Source organism: Symsagittifera roscoffensis, chromosome 4, assembly GCF_963678635.1.
Source record: "Symsagittifera roscoffensis chromosome 4, txSymRosc1.1, whole genome shotgun sequence".
NCBI classification, from domain to species: Eukaryota; Metazoa; Xenacoelomorpha; order Acoela; family Convolutidae; genus Symsagittifera; species Symsagittifera roscoffensis.
Window position 1 is genome coordinate 54,258,264 of NC_087065.1, and position 18,300 is coordinate 54,276,563.

The 18,300-nt window shown below is 37.3% G+C and overlaps 1 protein-coding gene across 1 annotated transcript in view; it reads right to left on the reverse strand.

The window, feature by feature from the left end:
* Positions 1-1,183: 1,183 nt before the first annotated feature.
* Positions 1,184-18,300, reverse strand: part of LOC134845311 (alsin-like) — a 63,959-nt gene continuing 46,842 nt past the window's right edge. The window contains exons 10-11 of the mRNA XM_063862285.1: positions 8,910-9,053; positions 1,184-1,357 (exon numbers count right to left, since the gene is read on the reverse strand). Coding sequence (XP_063718355.1) covers positions 1,211-1,357; positions 8,910-9,053 — 291 coding nt within the window. The 3' untranslated portion in view covers positions 1,184-1,210. The remainder of the gene's footprint in view (positions 1,358-8,909; positions 9,054-18,300) is intronic.

Genomic DNA, 18,300 nt, shown 5'->3' on the forward strand with positions numbered 1-18,300 from the left:
TAATCACGTAGTCTGGGGATCCGAGACCCAGTTATGTGGTTATCTTCGCATGTAACGAAAGCTGATCAAAAGTCGTTTGACTGATGGCTTAAAAATGGTAATTTTTTACTTAGCCCTAAACAGACCAGAAAATCAACTGGCTAGGTCTAGACGGTGAAAAACGGGTAGAATTTAGGTAACTGACGCCGGCCAGTCGTCAATAGGTGCTTTTTCTACGCTCCGTCACTATGTAGTATTTGGGCGAATGTTACAAATTTTTCAAAAATCCAACAGAAGTTTTAAGGACCTCTTGATTAGTCAACCATTTTGATTTTCCGAGCTCTCTCAAAACACTAAGCAAACCTACTTAGACAAAACTTTCTGTGCTGCAATCAAATTTTGAAAAATCAACTTTTTTGGAAGGTTATGACTATGAAATTACATGTTTTTTTTCGCGCTCTTCAGTCTCAAAATCAGTATAAACTGGCAGCGAATGCTCCTTTAGAAATATTTTGAGGTCATCAGCTAAAAATGGATTTCGTCAAATAGTACCAAAGGTAGACCTTTGGGTGAACAGGGGGTCGAATCCCTGAGAGGGGAGGGGATATGTCCGCCCTCCCTCTAAATTCACTACTCTCTTCAAAATTGTGCAAATATTTTTTGGCCGAAGAACCGTATGCCGAAAAATAATTTCAGCCATTCAGAAATCAGCACTCAAAGTGCAAAAGAAAAAAGTTTTAGACCAGTCAATTTTTAAAATTGAAACGATGTTATTGATAGTTTAAAATCTTTCGATCGTTGTACCGAACAGTAAACAGTATAAGAATAGCACACGTTAACACAGAGCGCGAAGCTGCGCTTCGCAAACAGTAGCGAGAACACGATTAAAAAAACATTTCTATAAAGAGCTATAAAAAGCATAAATAGTCCTCAAAAACCACTACTCTCACTCAAATGAATTCTTGAATCAAAATCAAGGAATTTAATGCCAGTTGGGATTGCCACAAATTGTATATTCTAAAGAACTAGCAAGCCCATTTAAAGAGAGCTAAACTTGAATTTATCAGTTGGAGAGAAAAAGTGAACACATAAATCAATAATATAGTAATTAGAAAAATAACACCAGGCCAAGCTTTTCATCAATACACGGACACTGCTTCCAAAAAATTGAATATTTTTCTATCCAAAAATTGATTCAATCCAAATAAATATCGTCTATACAAATGTTGATTTAAAGAAAAACGCTCACTTTGTCTGATGCGGAGGATGCAACTAGGATAAACTGTTTGTCCTCTGGCATGCTCAATTTGATGCAGTTCTGCTTGGCCGCCTGCCCGTCCTTCAGGGACTCCAGCCAGATAGTCTGCAGCCAGAACACCTGTTAAGATAAGATAATACGTCAAAATCTCACATAAATATTGTACCAAATTCCCATATCAACAGTGCTTAAATGATGTTACCATATCTGCACTGCCAGTCAAGAATTACGGATTTCAGAAAAAGAAAAACCGGACTAAACTGAAGAAATAGACACTTTCGGTTTTTGTTTGGCTCTTGAAACTTGATTGAAAACTATCTGCACTACAGACTTTCTTCTTCTCATTTATGCAATAAATGTAAACATACTTTCCCATTAAATGGGGTTACTTTTAGTCATACTTCATCTGAGGTATCAGAGTACATATAATCATATTTCCGCTAAAGATTTATCTCGTCTGTTCCGATTCCGAATAAATGGGAGTTTAAATAAAACTGGCAGGCCCATAACAGCTACAGCTGTTTTTGAACAATGAGTTGACGGATACTTTTACGACGAAAATGTTTCCTGAACAAAATGAAGCATTTATACCAATCATCATAACCAGAAGAAAAACGGTGCGGATTTCAGAAGACAAAACTCAAAACGGTACGAAATTTTTCAACACCAGCAAAATGTATGTTTGATTGAGAAAGATCGGTATCTTCAAGCCGAAAAAATTATTTAGCCACATTTACAGTTAAATCAAATTGTTAGCAAAACCAAACAAATAGACTATGAAAAACCTGAACAACTACAAAACCAATCACTTGAAAACAATAGAAACAACAGTACAAACATAGCCAACTAACAGTTGAAAAAGAGTAATGAACGCAAGGAAACTGAAAAAAAACTGACATGTTTTTTCAAGAACCTTCAACTTTTGAACTTCGAAGAAAAAAAATAGATGGCCTTAAAGCTTTTTGAATTTGTAAAACAATATCTTATGGACACTTCTTTACTAACATTAACCCAAATTGAGAAAACTGGATCAATACGTGAAACTTTTATTTCGCTGGGAAACCTGATAATTAATTTCAATTTTCGAAATGAGAAGTCGATCACGTTTTTCGTGACCTTTAGGCTTTTGCTGTTCGATAGTGGAGTTTTCTTTCGTTTTAACAATGGAAATGCACTGAACTTTTAAAAAAAATTTCAAGTCACAGCGCGAAAAATCAAAACTAAGGGTGAATAAATTTTAAGAATTTCCTGAAAAAAAAAGTCAGCAAGACTTATAAAAGACTAGCGTGTAATGCACCTGCGGTGCTTCGAGAACTCATGAAAAAAGCCACATATAATGAAAAAAAAAAGATCTACAATCTTTGAGTGTACTCTGACAGCACCTCAAGTCAGCAAGCACAAAAAAAGTCAGCAAGCACAAATTTAGCTAGGATTTTTTCTATGAGTTGTTTTAATTCAAATTCTGAAAAACCAATAAATTTTGTGTTTTTCACCTCTTTGAAAAATTTTAAATTGACATAAAAAAACGACACATCTTTGAAACTGAAAGCATTTGAGCAGTCGCGTTTGGATGCAAATTTTGCAGCTCCTGAGAGTACTCTCAGAGTGCTCAACTACAGTTTAGGAACTCAAACTTCGAGAAAATTTAATTTTCGAAAAAAAATTAAAAGCCATAAAATCGTCGCACCTCGAAAATTCAAAAACTTCAGCAGTCATACGTGGAGGAGATAATTGCAACCCTATTGAGTGACCCGACAGCACCTAACTAACTTGTTGAAAACTTCAAAACTTCAAAAAAAAATTAAACTTAGGTTTTCTGAAAGTTTTTTTTTGAAAAAATCGAATATGTCTCATCTTTAACACTAAAAAGAATTCAGCAGCCAAGTTTGGAGTCAAGATTCGCAACCACTGAAATAACGCTGACAGCCCCCCTTACAAGGAAAGGGGTTTAAAACCTAAATTAAAATTTGAAAAAAAACTTTAAATTAAACTTTGCTTCAAGAAATTAAACTTCAGAAAAATCTTTAAAAAAAAACGTCATATCTCGAAAATTAAAAAGATTTGAGTGGTCATATCTGGAGGCGATATTCGCAAATTAAAGAGTTCTCTGACAGCTTCCAAGTTAAGGATTAGGAATTTCCAAATTTGAAGAAAAAAAACGAATTGAAGTTTTCTGAATTTTTTTTAAATCACAAAAAAACGTCATATCTCGTAGGCTACAAATATTTGAACAGTCAAATCTGAAAGCGAGATTCGCAACCCACGATAGGATTCTGACAGCCCCCAAATCGCGTTGGGCATTTAAAAATTTGAAGAAAAAAAACAAACTTGAGTTTTCTGTAAATTTTTAGCCATAAAATCGTCGCACCTCGAAAATTCAAAAACTTCAGCAGTCATATGTGGAGGAGATAAATGCAACCCTATTGAGTGACCCGACAGCACCTAACTAACTTGTTGAAAACTTCAAAACTTCAAAAAAATTTAAACTTAGGTTTTCTGAAAGTTTTTTTTTTGAAAAAATCGAATTTGTCTTATCTTTAACACTAGAAAGAATTAAGCAGCCAAGTTTAACGTCAAGATTCGCAACCACTGAAATAACGCTGACAACCCCCCTTACAAGATTTGAGTGGCCATATCTGGAGGCGATATTCGCAACATAAAGAGTTCTCTGACAGCTTCCAAGTTAAGGATTCGGAATTTCAAAATTTGAAGAAAAAAAACGAATTGAAGTTTTCTGATTTTTTTTTAATCACAAAAAAAACGTCATATCTCGTAGGCTACAAATATTTGAACAGTCAAATCTGGAAGCGAGATTCGCAACCCACGATAGGATTCTGACAGCCCCCAAATCGCGTTGAGCATTTAAAAATTTGAAAAAAAAAACAAACTTGAGTTTTCTGTAAATTTTTTGAAAAATCACAAAAAACGTCCAACTCGATAACTAGCATTTTAGCAGTCGCATTTGGACGCGTTTGATTTTGAAATTTCTGAGAGTACCCTCGCAGTACCCAACTACAAGATTAGGGATTTCAAATTAAAAAGAAATCATTAAACACGTCATATCTCGAAAACTACGAAAAAGTGAGACGTCATATTTGGAGACAAGATTCGCAAGCCTTGAGAGTACTCTGACAGCACCGAACTACAGGGTTGGGAATTTCAAGTTTTATGAATAATTTTGTAAATTGAGATTTCTGAAAAATTTTGAAAAATCACAAAAATCGTCGTATTTCGTAAACTAAAAGGACTTGGGCATTCATAATTGGAGACCAAATTTGCAACCCTGGAAGAACTCTGATACCATCCCACTATTTTGTTGTAACCTTATAACTCGGTGGAACAAACATTAGATTCACACCGGAAAATCGAAAAAAAAAATTAAGCAATGCAATATACGATATAGCCTAACCACGTATAAATACGTTGTGCCCTTAACTCTTGCAAAAAAACGCCAACACATGGCAAGATACATGTCAGACGGAATTAAATACAGTATAGATAACTCACTGCGTTCATTACTCTATAAAAATTCGGACCAAAATCGGACAGAAAGATCGTAATGGAAAAAAGACAAGTTGCATATCAAAAAGATAAGAAAAGTTATAGCATATAAAGCTACTATTTTTGCACTGGAGCAAAAAGTTTATAGCAATGGTGGAAACATAGCCAAAACACAGTTGGAAAAGAAAAAATGAACGCAAGTAAGCAGAAAAATTACTGACTTGATTTTTGAAAAATGACATTTTTCGAATTTCTTAGAAATCAATGGATGACCTTAAAATTCTTTGAAATTCTAGAACAATTTATGATTGGCACTTTCTTGATAAAATTAACCCAACCCAATTTCAGAAAACTGGATCAATAAGTGACAATTTGTTTCACTGGTAAACCTTGAAAATTAAACTCCACTTTTAAAACTAAAAGTTGATCATATTTTTCGGGACTTCTACACTTTCGCAGTTCGATAGTGGAGTTTCCTTTTCTTTCAACAAACGAAATGAACTCAATTTAAAAAAAAATCAGAGGTCAAACCGTGAAAAAGTAAATTTGAGCCTAAACAAATTTTAATTTTTCCTGGAAAAAAACGAAAAAAAAATCATCGTTAACTACATCAGAGTCCTTGAAAAGCGGAGAGGAAAACTCAATATGCTTGGAAGAGAACTCTGCATGCAAATTAAAAACATTTAACAGCTAGGAGTTTTTATTTTCGATAGAAATTTCTTCGACAACTTACTATACACTCTACAGAAGACAAATTTAACGGACAGATCAATATGGCATGAACTTTTGCCCCAAAAGTGGCACCAATATTTGCGACTTAGGTTAGAAAAAAAGAAGGTTCTTAATAATACACAAAACTGAAGCTAGTAAAAACATAGCACTCTATCATTGTAAATATAATTACATTATAAATCGAAAAGTAATTTCGATTTAAAAAAAACATGAACTGGCTTTTTCCGCGCTTTTACATTCCACGGAACCCAAATTCTAAGCGGACAGATAAATATGTTATGAACTTTTAATATTTTCATTGAACAAAGACTTGAAAATGATACCTCAACAGTACTTTTTTCAGCGTCGTTGACGCAATTAAACTTGGGGAATCCCTACCCACACTTTCTCTACACCCAGGGGCTGATTTAAGGGGGGCGGATGCCCCCCTCCTCAGGGATTCAACCCCCTGGGTCCCCCCCTTTGTAATATTTTCCAATATCCATTTTTGGTGATGGACCCTAAAAATTTTCTAAAGGCGCCTTAGGCGCCAATATATACTAATTTTGAGATAGGAACGCGCGCCGAAAAAACGCGAATTTTTGGCCTGTTTTTTCAAAACTTTGCCTGCGGCGCAGAAAATTTTACCAAAAAGGGAAAAAGCAGTCCCCCTCCCTCTTGAAAATCCTAGATCCGCCTCTGTCTGCACCTATTTCAGAAATGGCCGGGATAAAAATCTTTTGCCGTCCTAATCTTTATGGAGATCATAAAAAACTGATACAATAATTTCATGTATTTTTACAGGTGATCATGGTAACGTTCCTCCGAATTACCTGGCACTTAAGCTGTTTGCTGAGCAGTTGCGCATAGATAAATGTTAATAGGAAACTGAGTACATAATTCAATAAATCATAAAAAGTAATAGAAAGCAAGCGAGCGCATTATGTCTTTAAGTCCATATGTCTATTCGTTCGTGATACCATTAAAATAAATTACTACAATGTCAGCGATCTTTGCGCTTTAGTTCATGAATAACGCCGTAATGGTCACAGAGTGAACTTAACCAGTGAACTTTCTATCTCGTTGAACCTCGATTAACTGATACAGCAACAAAACACTCCGACCAAGCAAGGAAGGATATTTGAGTAGATCATTGCCCTCTAATGGGATACAAGTATGACAAAATGATCTGTAAACGCGGTCAAACCTACACCTAATTGCTCACTAATTTGAAATGCAAACATGTGGTTTCGGCATCGCGTTTATGTGGGAATTTAGCTAGACTCGAAAAGAGGGCACCGATTTGGGGATGAACTTTTTTCGATAAATTTTGTCGATTTTTTGGAGGAATTTTGCACCCGCCCATCTCTACATAAGCTACTGAAACGATTTTTCATCAAGATTTTTAAAATAATTTAAATCTCGTGAACGCAATCAATAGCAGCACAGAAAGCGCAGAGGATTATCAGCAACCTGCTGAACTAAGTACTGAAGTTGTAAACTCTCCACAGAATTTTTCGGTTCGCTGAACAACAAAACATTCACTAACTTCATTTCAGTTCTTCGATATAACAAATTTTTCAAACCAAACCATACAATCTGAATTAGTAGTGGGTTAGTTTGACTCAGTCCTGAGAAATTTGGTTCGAATCCCAAGATAACCACAAAGCCATGCAGCATTTCAAAAATTTAGCGCATCTCGAAATTTTCCTCTAAGGTCTCTCAAAAGAAGTTACCAAATTGAAAAGCTTGGGCTATTGTGTTGTCTAAGTTAAATTAACGTCGTTCAGATTCGTTGACCGAGACGGATAGTTCCAACAAGTGAGCAACTACTGGATCAATGCGATTACACAAGTTTTATTGATAATGCAAAATTATTGCCAATAACCTTTTCGGTCATCGAATCTCAACAAAGTTAATTGACTTCTGACGTCATGCTCTTTTGTCTGGAAAGAAAGAAAAGCAAGGATAGCCGGTTACTGTGCAAATAGCACAGAATGTTCCGACCAGTCTTAAAAAATTGCAAAATTATTTTTTCAAACTAGGGTCGTTTTTTTTTCGGCGTGGTGTGATAAAGGTATATGTGCGAAAAAGTAGAGCTTAGGCATTTCCGTCAGCCCTTGTAAAATATGCAAATTGGAAAACAATTTTTGAAGACAAATAACATGAAAAACAAAACAAAAATTAAATAATTGTTTTAATTGTTCAAAAACTTTTTCCTAAATTTTTGATTCCTAAGATGAAGCAAAAAAACTCCAAAAACTAACTTCAATTGAGTAAGAAACTGAATTTTCAAAGCCTAAATTAAGCATAAATAAGCTAATGTAGGCCTGCTCACTCGCTCGAAATTAGACGAAAAATCAAAAACTTCAAACCGGTTTTTCTCGACACTGGGAAAACATTTTAAAAATTTTTAAATGTCGTTCGAATTACGACTAAAAGGGATTTAATATGATATAGCACACGGCCCAGTCATATGATTATTTGTGTTAGCTGATTTTACGTGGAAAATAAAAAGAAAAAAACTAAAACACACCCGAATACAACTTTCCTCCCCATTTTCAATGGTCGGAACAAAAAGTGTAAAAAATCTATAATATAGCCGAGGCTGGTCGCAAAAGTTTATAAGAAAAAGGAAACCGAAAGAAAATGCGAAGGAAAAAATATATCACACTGAAGATCTTTTAACTTTAAAAATTTTTCATGATTGGCGCTGTTTTTTCGAAGTTATCCCATTTTAAAAAAATCTGGATCAATAAGTTATTTTTTATTCAGCAATGAAATCACAAAACTAAAGTAAATCACGTTATCGATAGTGAATTTTCTTCCTTTGAACAAAGTAAGTGAATTGAACTTACAAATCAAAACCCAAACCGCAAAAAAAATCTACTGTGAGAGTCAAAAAACTTTATAACTTCTTCCAGAAAAAAAACACTAAAACACTAAAAGAAAAATAATTTTGAAAACATAGGTTGGAGAAGTTTAAAAGAATAAAGAAACCACAAAAAAAATCTTTGAACTTTTTTCGAAAAAAAAAATATATATATATCAGATTGAAGGACGTTTTTGATAAAATGAACCCAGTTTAAGAGAACAGGATCATTGCTAGAAAAATTTTATTCAGCTGCGAAACATCAAAATTAACACCCACTTACGAAACTAAAGTCTTTTTACCTAACTTTGAGCTCGAAAGGTGCATATATACTAAGTGCATTCATTTCTGTGCATCTATACCTAAGTTCATTCATAATTAAATTCTGTAGTTAAAGGAGCGTTTTCAGACATTTTCCTGAAAGAAAAAAATCATCACAAACTATACAAGTAAAAATCAATCACTTCGTTCTTTTACAGTTAATAATCTAAAAAGCATCGTTTTTCGAGCAATCAAGATGCCTAAGGTCACCCATATTGCCAGCAATTTGTCATTAACTTAAGAAAGTGCTGGTGGTCTTTTTGTTACCTCGTGGTTTGAGAACTGCTGATGGACTAGCATGTCGCTGAAGAGGGTGAAGTGGTGAGTGGAGAACCTGTTGGACCCCAGCAGACTCAGTCCACTCTTCTTGCTGTCCCGAATCAGCCTTCGTTTAGGGTGACGGAGGGCCTCCTTTAAAGCAAGAAAACATCGCTGATACAATGCAAGAATGCTGAGAAAACTCAACCACTCATTAGCTTGGTTTTCTGTTTAATTTTTTTACAAATTTTCGCTCTTTCTCTTTGCATTAAAGCAGATCAGCGTTTATTTAAACAAGAATAAAAGTGCAAAAAAAATAAATGACGATGTTGCAGGGACAAAAAACGTGTCGAAAGTGAAAATATTTCGTGTCTCTCCAAACGTTCAATCTGTGACTCTCGCGTTAGAAACAATTCTGCACATTTTTTTGGTGTCCGATTCGAGAAAAAAATTGACTAAACTATGATTTGTTGTGGTTGATTCCGAAAAAAACGCTTACTTAGCAAATATCTCATTAAAAAAGTGGTACAAAGCATTCCTTCAGATTCGATGGTCAAATTAGGCAGCCAGCCAATGCACCGAAAGAAAAATCATATAAGATCTGATACAAAAAAAGGAACGGGATCAAAATTCCTCATTTACAAGCTGCGTGCCAAAAATATGTACGGGAAAATAACCGAACCGAAACAGATTGAATATGCCCTCGACGCCTAAAAGAAATTTTTAAAAAAGACAGTGCTCCACAAGAACGCGTTTTTTTGTCGCAACCCTCCAAATAAAGTTTAAAAGAAGCCATTTTTTGATTTTTTATAACACAATGCTTGCAAACTATATTCTTTATTGTGTTTCGGCGAAGCACCAAAAACAAAAATAGCAGGCCTGAATAGCATAAAAAATTCCATGCACAGAGGCGAAGCGGAGCTTCGCATCACTTGCGATGCAAAAAAAGCAAATTGCGGTACAAAAATGTGAACGAAAAAAAGACAGAAGTCAAAAAAAAACTTTTGTTGGAAAAAATTACTTAAAAAAATAACTTGACAAAAGTTGAAAAACCACAGGTACAAAAGCTTCATATTTTTATCGGATAAAGTTTATAATCAGCCCTTAAAAAAATCGAAATCATTTACCGAGCGGCAACAACGGCGACAAACTTTGAGTCGAAACCTGTTGACTCGAAAACAAATCTGTTGTCATAAAAAAATTTCATAAATTTTATAACTTTTTACGACCCATCCAAATTGAAATACAATTCCAAGCGGATACATGTTGCCCTCAAAATTACTTAAAATAAGTTGACTAAGTCGGTAAAAAAAAATTAAACTGTTTGAAAATTAGAAAAAAGAACGATTAAAAAGAAAAAAAAGCAGACATTAAATTTACAAATTTGTGAAGTTTCAGTGACAGTAAAAACTGTTTAAATTGGAAAACAATCCATGCTTAAGCGAGCAACCCAATGAAAACCCTACTAGATAAAAACAACGGAAAATGAACCGACAAAAGCTAGGACGAAAACCACGGACCCAAAAAAAAACAAAAATTTGTTTGAAAAGATAATAACAACCTGAAACGGACTTGAACTAAACACTATTCAAGTGAAAGAAGTGAACAAAGTGAAGATCCTGATCCTAATTTAAAAAAGGAAAAGCCTCTAGAGAAGTGATCCGTTGGAAAAAGTTGTTTATAGGAAAAGTCTAGTACCCGGTAGCAATACCCTTGCTTATCACAAGAATAAGAAGTTCCCATTAAGAATTACTTGGTATTCCACTGCCAGCAGTAGAGATGGAAAAAGAACCGCAAATTTTGTGTATAAAAAAACACTAACTCTTTTCATTCAAATTAGTCTTGTGTTTTCTGCATGGTGCGATAAAAAGAATGAACAAAAAACTGCCACATAAGCATATTCGACAGCCATAAAAAAGGCAAACTGGACAACAGTTTTTTTTTTAAGAAAAATGACTAAAAAAAACAAAAAAATCATAAGAAAAATATCAATTTTTTTTTTGGTTTTTTGCTGACATTTTTTGAGTTTTCGACTCTCGAAATGACGTTAATAAAACTCCAAAAACCAATTATACTCAAAAATTAAGCAGAAGTAAGCTATTGCAATTACCCTGTGTTAAGCATGAATGAGCATGCTAGCTCGCTTCACTCGCTCGAAATTAGAAAAATAAAAATTTTGCACTGGTTTTTCTCGACACTAGAAAAAAAATTTGGGAAATGTTAACGCCTTTCACTTGCGATTGAAAGGGCTTGAGTATGATATATCATTCGACTCATTCCTATCATTTTATTGGTACCTGATTATGCGTGGAGAACAAAAAAAAATAAAACACACACGAATACAAAATTCCCCCACATTTTTCAAATGGTCGGAACAATAAAATCTTAAATTACAAAAAAAAAGTTTCAACTGAGCAAGGCCAGCAGCAAACAGTAAACTTATAAAGAAATAAGGCCTCAATTCAAATCAATACCTGGCTGTTAAAATTGTCATAAAAAAAAAACTTCATGAAGTGCAAAGTAATTATGGCGTACGCTGAGTTTTTCAGCCCTTTTTTAGATTTCTATGGTGCAATTAAATGGATAAAAATTGAAAAGTGATCCGTTCGACAGAAGTGATCTGTTGGACAAAGTTGTTTATAGGAAAATTCTAGTACCCGGTAGCATGTGGTCAGTTGGACAAAGTTGTTTATAGGAAAATTCTAGTACCCGGTAGAAGTGATCCGTTGGACAAAGTTGAAGTGATCTAGAAGTGATCCGTTGGACAGTTGTTTTTAAGAAAAAACTAGTACACGGTACAAAACCTTTGCTTATCGCAAGAGTAAGAACTTCCCATTAAAAATTACTTGGTATTCCACTGCCAGCAGTGGAGGTGGAAAAAGAAACGCAAATTTTGTGTAAAAAACACTAACTCTTTTCATTCAAATTAGTCTTGTGTTTTCTGCATGGTGCGTGTTATATACCTTTACTGGCTATAATCGATTGGTTGATTGAGGAATGCTTTCTAGAGTGTTGAAGTATGTATGTATGTTGGATGTGTGGTCTAGGCTAGTGAATCTTCAACTCAGGGATGCGCTTTGTGATGTCAGTTTCAACCTTCGCTAGTGTCTGAGCTTAAGATTAGAAGTGAGTGTTACTAGTTGAATTGTCTCCTTTTAGCGAGCTCCTGATTATAATGGCTCTCTCAATTATACTGAACATTCATCAGTTTATTGTTTACATTAAACAAATATCATTTAACACTTTCACATTGACATTTAGAATAGCAATTGAATATTTAATATGCTCCAATTATGGTAACTAGTTAAGAATGACTAACATAGGCGAGTAGCACTATGTTACACTTACACACTTGTTGATTCTTTCCTGACGGTTAATTATTGAGCAAGGCACAGATCGATGGATAAATGAATCAATAACTTAACTGAGCATGTTGATTAATTAACTACATTTGGATGTCTAGTGAGAGTTGCACGAGCACTTAATAAATTTATGCATAAATTTAACTAGACTAAATAGGCGATATTGGAAACTAGATTAGTGGAACTCAAATATACGCAAATGGTTGTCCCTAATACACATAAAATTAAGTGGTATTTAATTCTTTTTAGTAGCAATAGTATACTTTCAAATAACAGTTAATGGAAGCCACGCAGTCAGTCTTATAGGTGATTTATGAATGTGAGTTCAATGAATACCAGTAACTGGTCAAATTTGGCTGAAACTCTCCTCTCTTTCTGTGTTCGGACGTGTATTTTGTTCGAGGTTCCCGTTTACTACCCCCATTGACGAGCAAGCTGATGTCCGTCTGGATAAGGCTTTCGGTGTCTGACAGGCTTCCATTTCTCCTTGGGTCAGGACCATATAGTTTTCACGAATCTTTGATCCGTGTTCCATAAATTCATTTCGATGCGCTGCTGCTACTGACAGAACCGGTTTTAGCTGTATGTTGCCGGCGTTGGACTTCAAGAATTTTGGAGTCAGTTTTCTGAAGATTGCAAACCGATGATACAGGTACATGATGAGTGCATGCAGGACAAGATTCCCCAAAAAGACTATTGCTGTCAGTGTAAGGGAGAGCCGTAATGGTACATACTGTTCCATTTTGTCCACAAGGCTAGGTTTGAGCAATCGCATATTGTGTGCTATGGGTTTTGCTATCTCGTTCAGCTGATCGACTTTTGTCAAATGTGGACTGTCTATGAGTTTCGCTTTAACTTCTCTGAGTAATTTTACTCCGGCGTCAGTTTTGGATTCGTAGTATGGTAGGTCAGATAAGTCTGGCAGTTCTGAAATCAAGTGTGCTAGCGGGTCCGGTAGAGATACGCTGATTCGTTTGGCAGGGATTTTGTCGCAGCTATCTAAATCCGGTCTGATCTTTATGAATTTGCTTATTAACTGTGTCCCACAGTCCAATGTTATTAGGCAGATATTACAGCCGGGGTGGTCTTCTCGTTTGGGAGTGTTCAGTTCGTCAAGACTGTACTCCCGCAAGGAGAACGCAGCACTGGCTGAGGTGATTAGCCAAATTCCATATCCAAGGTTGGTCGCTTTCTCCGGCGTTGGGAGGAGAACCTTTTCGGTCTCGCAAACCGTCAGCGCTGTCATCGTGGAGTGGAAATATAGCGTTGCCAGGCACGATGATTGTCCCAAGTGTGTCTCCATTGTCTGGTGACAGATCCGGTACGTCGAGCTTCCAAGGCAATTAGCGTACTGCTCTTCTGTCAGAACGGTCGTTTCCATGGAGTCCTCCGATATGGCCAGATAGGATCCTTCAGTGACCCATTTTATGGCTTCGGTTGGATCGGCTTGTGGCATAGGTATCACCTGTGCCCGGTACATCTGGAAGGCTGTTTGACTCGATGCGTATGGTATTGCCAGATTGAGCAGAAGTCCTTCCTCAATTGTCGTGACATCGCGAAGCAGTTTCGCGTCATAATATGAGTGGACATCGCTTGGCGGTATTGCAAGGGTCAAACGGTGGTTTTCTTCTTTTTGACTTTTATATACAGCGTCTATGACCGCCAACAGTGATTCTCGAGGTACTAGTGACATCGGTAATCGTTTATCCAGCAGCGTTGGGATCGAATTTAAAACGTTTGTCTTAAAGGCATAGAGAGCAGTTTTATAGCTTGCTATATCTGCATAGACTACGTTTAGTAGTGATGCTGCCGTATCAAAGTTGAAATTTATTTGCTGATTCGAGAATAGCGTTTGTGTGCAGTCTCGCAAAATGTGAAAATTTCCTTGAATTGTAGCAAACTGTTCTTCGATTATTTTCCAGTTCTTATTTTGGTTTTCGATGGTTTGTTGTTGAATCGCTCTGATTTCAGACAACTCATTGGAAATCGTAAAGAACTTCTCATTGCTCGATGATTCAATTTCAGACACATAGTCAGTGAGGGCCATTGAGTACTGTTCCAAAGTCTCGATGTTCTTGGCATTGACTTGGGCCTGGTCCTGGCATGATCCAAAAATTCCCATAATTCCGCATCCTCCTGAATTGCCCATCATTACTCCAGAGCCAAATAGGCCAATTCCGGCGATGGCCGCTGCTGCGATTAATGGAGCTGCCCGGCGGGTGCGTGTTGACTCTAACTGGTTTTTGTTCAGAAATCGGGAAGTGTCAGTTCTAATGGCCTGAGCTTCTTGCTTTGCTGCTTCAGCCTTGTCCTCGATCATGTCCAGTAGCCAGTTGAGATTAAATGGGTCTGTTGTTGAATTGAAGTTCGTGGAAAAATCGAGAGGGCACTCTATAGATGGTGTTCGCCACTTCTCCGATAGTTTGCTGAGGTAATTCCTCACTGTTGACTTCATCGTAAAATTGTACTTTGGGAAAGGAAGAAGGAACTGGACATTTACAAATTTCTCTGCCAGTATGATCTTACTTTCCTTGTGAAAGATTATCCCAGATGAAAGGACATCATCGTAGGTTGCCAAAGTACTGCCTATTTGTAGGAATATTAGCAATAGTTGCATTGTCCCTTCGTGGCGCAGAGTAATGCTCCTGGTTAGTTTGGCAATTTGGTTTTTGTCTATGTGGTCTCGTAGATGGTTGGGTAATTGTCGTCGTGGTATCCGCACCAGACGTTCGATTGTAATTCGGAGATTTTTTTTTTGGAAAAGGTTATTGTGGTAGTTCGAAAATTACGGAGTAGTTGATGTCGTCGAGATCGAAGTAGGCGTTTGACTGCAAGGTGAAAATCGTTTCCGTGAGTTCTGCGGTCGTATTGAAATGGCAGGTAACTATCATGCGCAAATCGGCTATGGTGTATGCTATGATAATTATTACTAAAGGATCTTCACAAGAAAATACCGAGTAAACTTCTCCCGATGTGTGGTCTACGTTATGGTCACCGAAGCCAATTAGGTCGATGCTGTACGGCGTTTCGGAGAGCAAGTTCGAATTTTGAATAGATTGCACGAGATCTTGAAAGTTTTCGTGATTCATCAATTTGATTTATGATTATTATTGAAATTGGGTTTCTTGGTCCGTTGGCATCAAGTTTCAATTTGTTAAATAAAAGTTCTGAATTTGTGTGGTTGGGTGGTGGGCGTTGTGGTATTTATCTGTGGTATAAACAGGATGTTTGTTGTTCAGCCATTCTTGGTGATTTTGATATTTCGGTGACATTTACTTCCAATCATTGAGTTCGTATTCAGGTCGTGTTGGTTTATTTAAACACAAATAAACTTTATATCACTTTGTTCCATTCGGGTCACCCTGTATCATTCTCATTGTAAGTCAGTTGAACTAGTTTAAAGATGCAACTGAGAACAGCATTCGATAAACGCCATATTCGGATGATGGAGTTCTGGCTAGCGGAGCTGCCCAGGAATGTGACGGATGATGAAGAGAACGTCATGATTGAGTCCTTCTGGGAGGCTGAGTCTGCCCTGCTTGAGATGATGAGGGACTACGTTGAGGACGATGTCCTATACATCACGTTGCCAGTCCGGGAGAGCCTCAACGTAGTGAGTTTTATGTCGGAGATGAATGATGCTTTGAGGGGGGCGGTGAGCAGGATCGTCTCGGCGTCAGTGATGGCGCGAGTGGAGCGAGAGCTAGGAGAGCACCTCTCAATGGCTGACGTCGTCGCAGAGACTTTCAAGATCACGCCTCGCCACCTTTCATAAACTTAAAACTTTCTATCATCATCATTTTTTTTTTTTTTTTGTATATGTTTTTCTCGTCTTCAATTTATTCTTCAAACTGTCTCGTAAGTTTTCTTGAAGCAGTTGGGCTGCTGTCCGTAAAAGGCCATAAGCAAGTGCCAGAAGCAACTCTCACTTTTCCGAATGTAAAAGGCCATAAGCAAGTGCCAGAAGCAACTCTCACTTTTCCGAATGTAAAAGGCCATAAGCAAGTGCCAGAAGCAACTCTCACTTTTCCGAATGTAAAAGGCCATAAGCAAGTGCCAGAAGCAACTCTCACTTTTCCGAATGTATTTGTACGTGCTGATCTCTTATAATAAAATAATAAGATCATTTTCTGTGTTTTAGCTTTTTCGTTTCTGTTTTTCCTCGAGTTAGTACTGCAGGTAACCAGTTGTGTTCATTTTGAATGGATGAACAAGTGTATATGTATTTTTTCAGTTGAAAATGTGTTTCCCTCAGCCTTGGGGCAAATTTGTTCTGTTTTGCTGCCAAAATGGCAGTTATGTCAAGTTTGGAGATGCCCAGACTTGGTCGGAGCGCTCTCCGCTGTGTCCCCCTCTGGCAGGAGAGGGTGAGAGCGGCACCGCGATGGTCGTCATGTGGTGTGTGCTGTCTGCTGTGCTATTTCTGGCAGCAGTTGCGGCAGTTGTCTTGAAGAAGAAGTAGGCGTCCACTTTGTTTACTGAACTTTTGTTTTAGAAATTTCGTAATTTTAATTTTACTTTTTGTTATTTAGCTGTTTACTTTTAATTCATACTTGTACTTTTTCGCAGTGTTTTTCATAAGATCATTGGTGAGTGCTCAGACAATATTTTTATTTTAGAATGTCTGTATGGTAAATTGTTGAAAGTTCAGTTGCCGTCCCTTGGTTGTGCTTGGCAATATTATGATATATTTTCTTTTTTCAGTTATATTATGAAGAGAAGTAACGATGGTTTTCCTTTGACTGGTTACTCGCAGCGGAAAACTAGATCTAATCCCTATGTTGATTCTGGGGGACAGGTTGACTTGCATTCTGTAGGAGAATACGCAAAAGGGCTTCCTCAAATTGCTGTGTTGGACTCCTTGGACGGCTTGGATCGAGAGGTCCCCGCTATTATTCGGAAATTTGTCGCGGTCGAATACAAGGACAAGAGCAAGAGGGTAAGTCTAAATGTTCGAGCTTCGTGTGTGTTTTGATTTGGTGCATTGTCCATCAATATTAGCGTTGTTTCTTTATTTTTCAGCGTTTGTTAGATCGTCTTCTGTATGCCAGTCGGTTGTTGGAGAGCTTCAAGCCGTTGGAGCTGCGCACTGGTCCTCTTGGTGCTAAGTATTATATGGGACTGCTGCCGAAGGATCTCCGCAAAGTTCCGAAGTTTATAAATTATTGGGCCCCTCAAGGTGCGCAGGTGTCAAACCAAGCATACGGGTACCTGATCGTGAGAGAGGGCGAGAACTTCACTCGCTTTCATAGCGACATTGATGAGTCACTTGATACCCTGGCGACTCTGTATGGATCGGGTGAGAAGATCTGGTTCTTTGTGAGACCTGGCAAGTTTGCGCAAAGACTGGAGGACGAGTTTGTGACACCCGACTCGCTGATGAGGTGCTTAGTTGAGCATAAATCGTCATTGGCCTGCTGTACACAGGAAGTTGGGGACACTGTGTACCTTCCCTACGGCTGGGTTCATTGTGTGGTCACGCGGGGAAATGTGTCCTGTTGTTCATCGCTCCTCTCCATTGGGCTGAGAGTACCAAGTGAGAGGTATGAGCAAATGTGGCAGTCTGTGACCCGTTTGTTGCCTGTTGGGGAGAGAAGGCAACGATTTTATGAGCGTGGGGCGAAATGCAAGGACTTAGAAAGGTGATGCATTTATTGAAGTATTTTGTGACTCGTTGCCTTTATAAATATCCAATTTACAGTTATTTATTTCATCCTCAAGCTTTTTGAAGATATGTTTCGTAAGGAGTTAGGAATGTTAACATTATGTCTCCCCGGGCTTCTGCGAGCTCCTCTTTGGCACGGTAGAGATCACTTGTTTAAAAATGTGTGAGATCCTAACAAATATCCTTCGAAATGTGTCTTTTTTTTTTTTTTTTTTTTTTCATTAACTTATGGGAACTCAGTTGGACTCAGTTCGTGCAGGCTGGTGGGCTCAGTTCGTGCAGGCTCCTCATTGGTGCTTCAGAGCTCACTGGTGTCAAAATTTTCGAGATCCGATCATTGAGTTGTCGGGGTGCTCGAAACTTTTTTATTCGT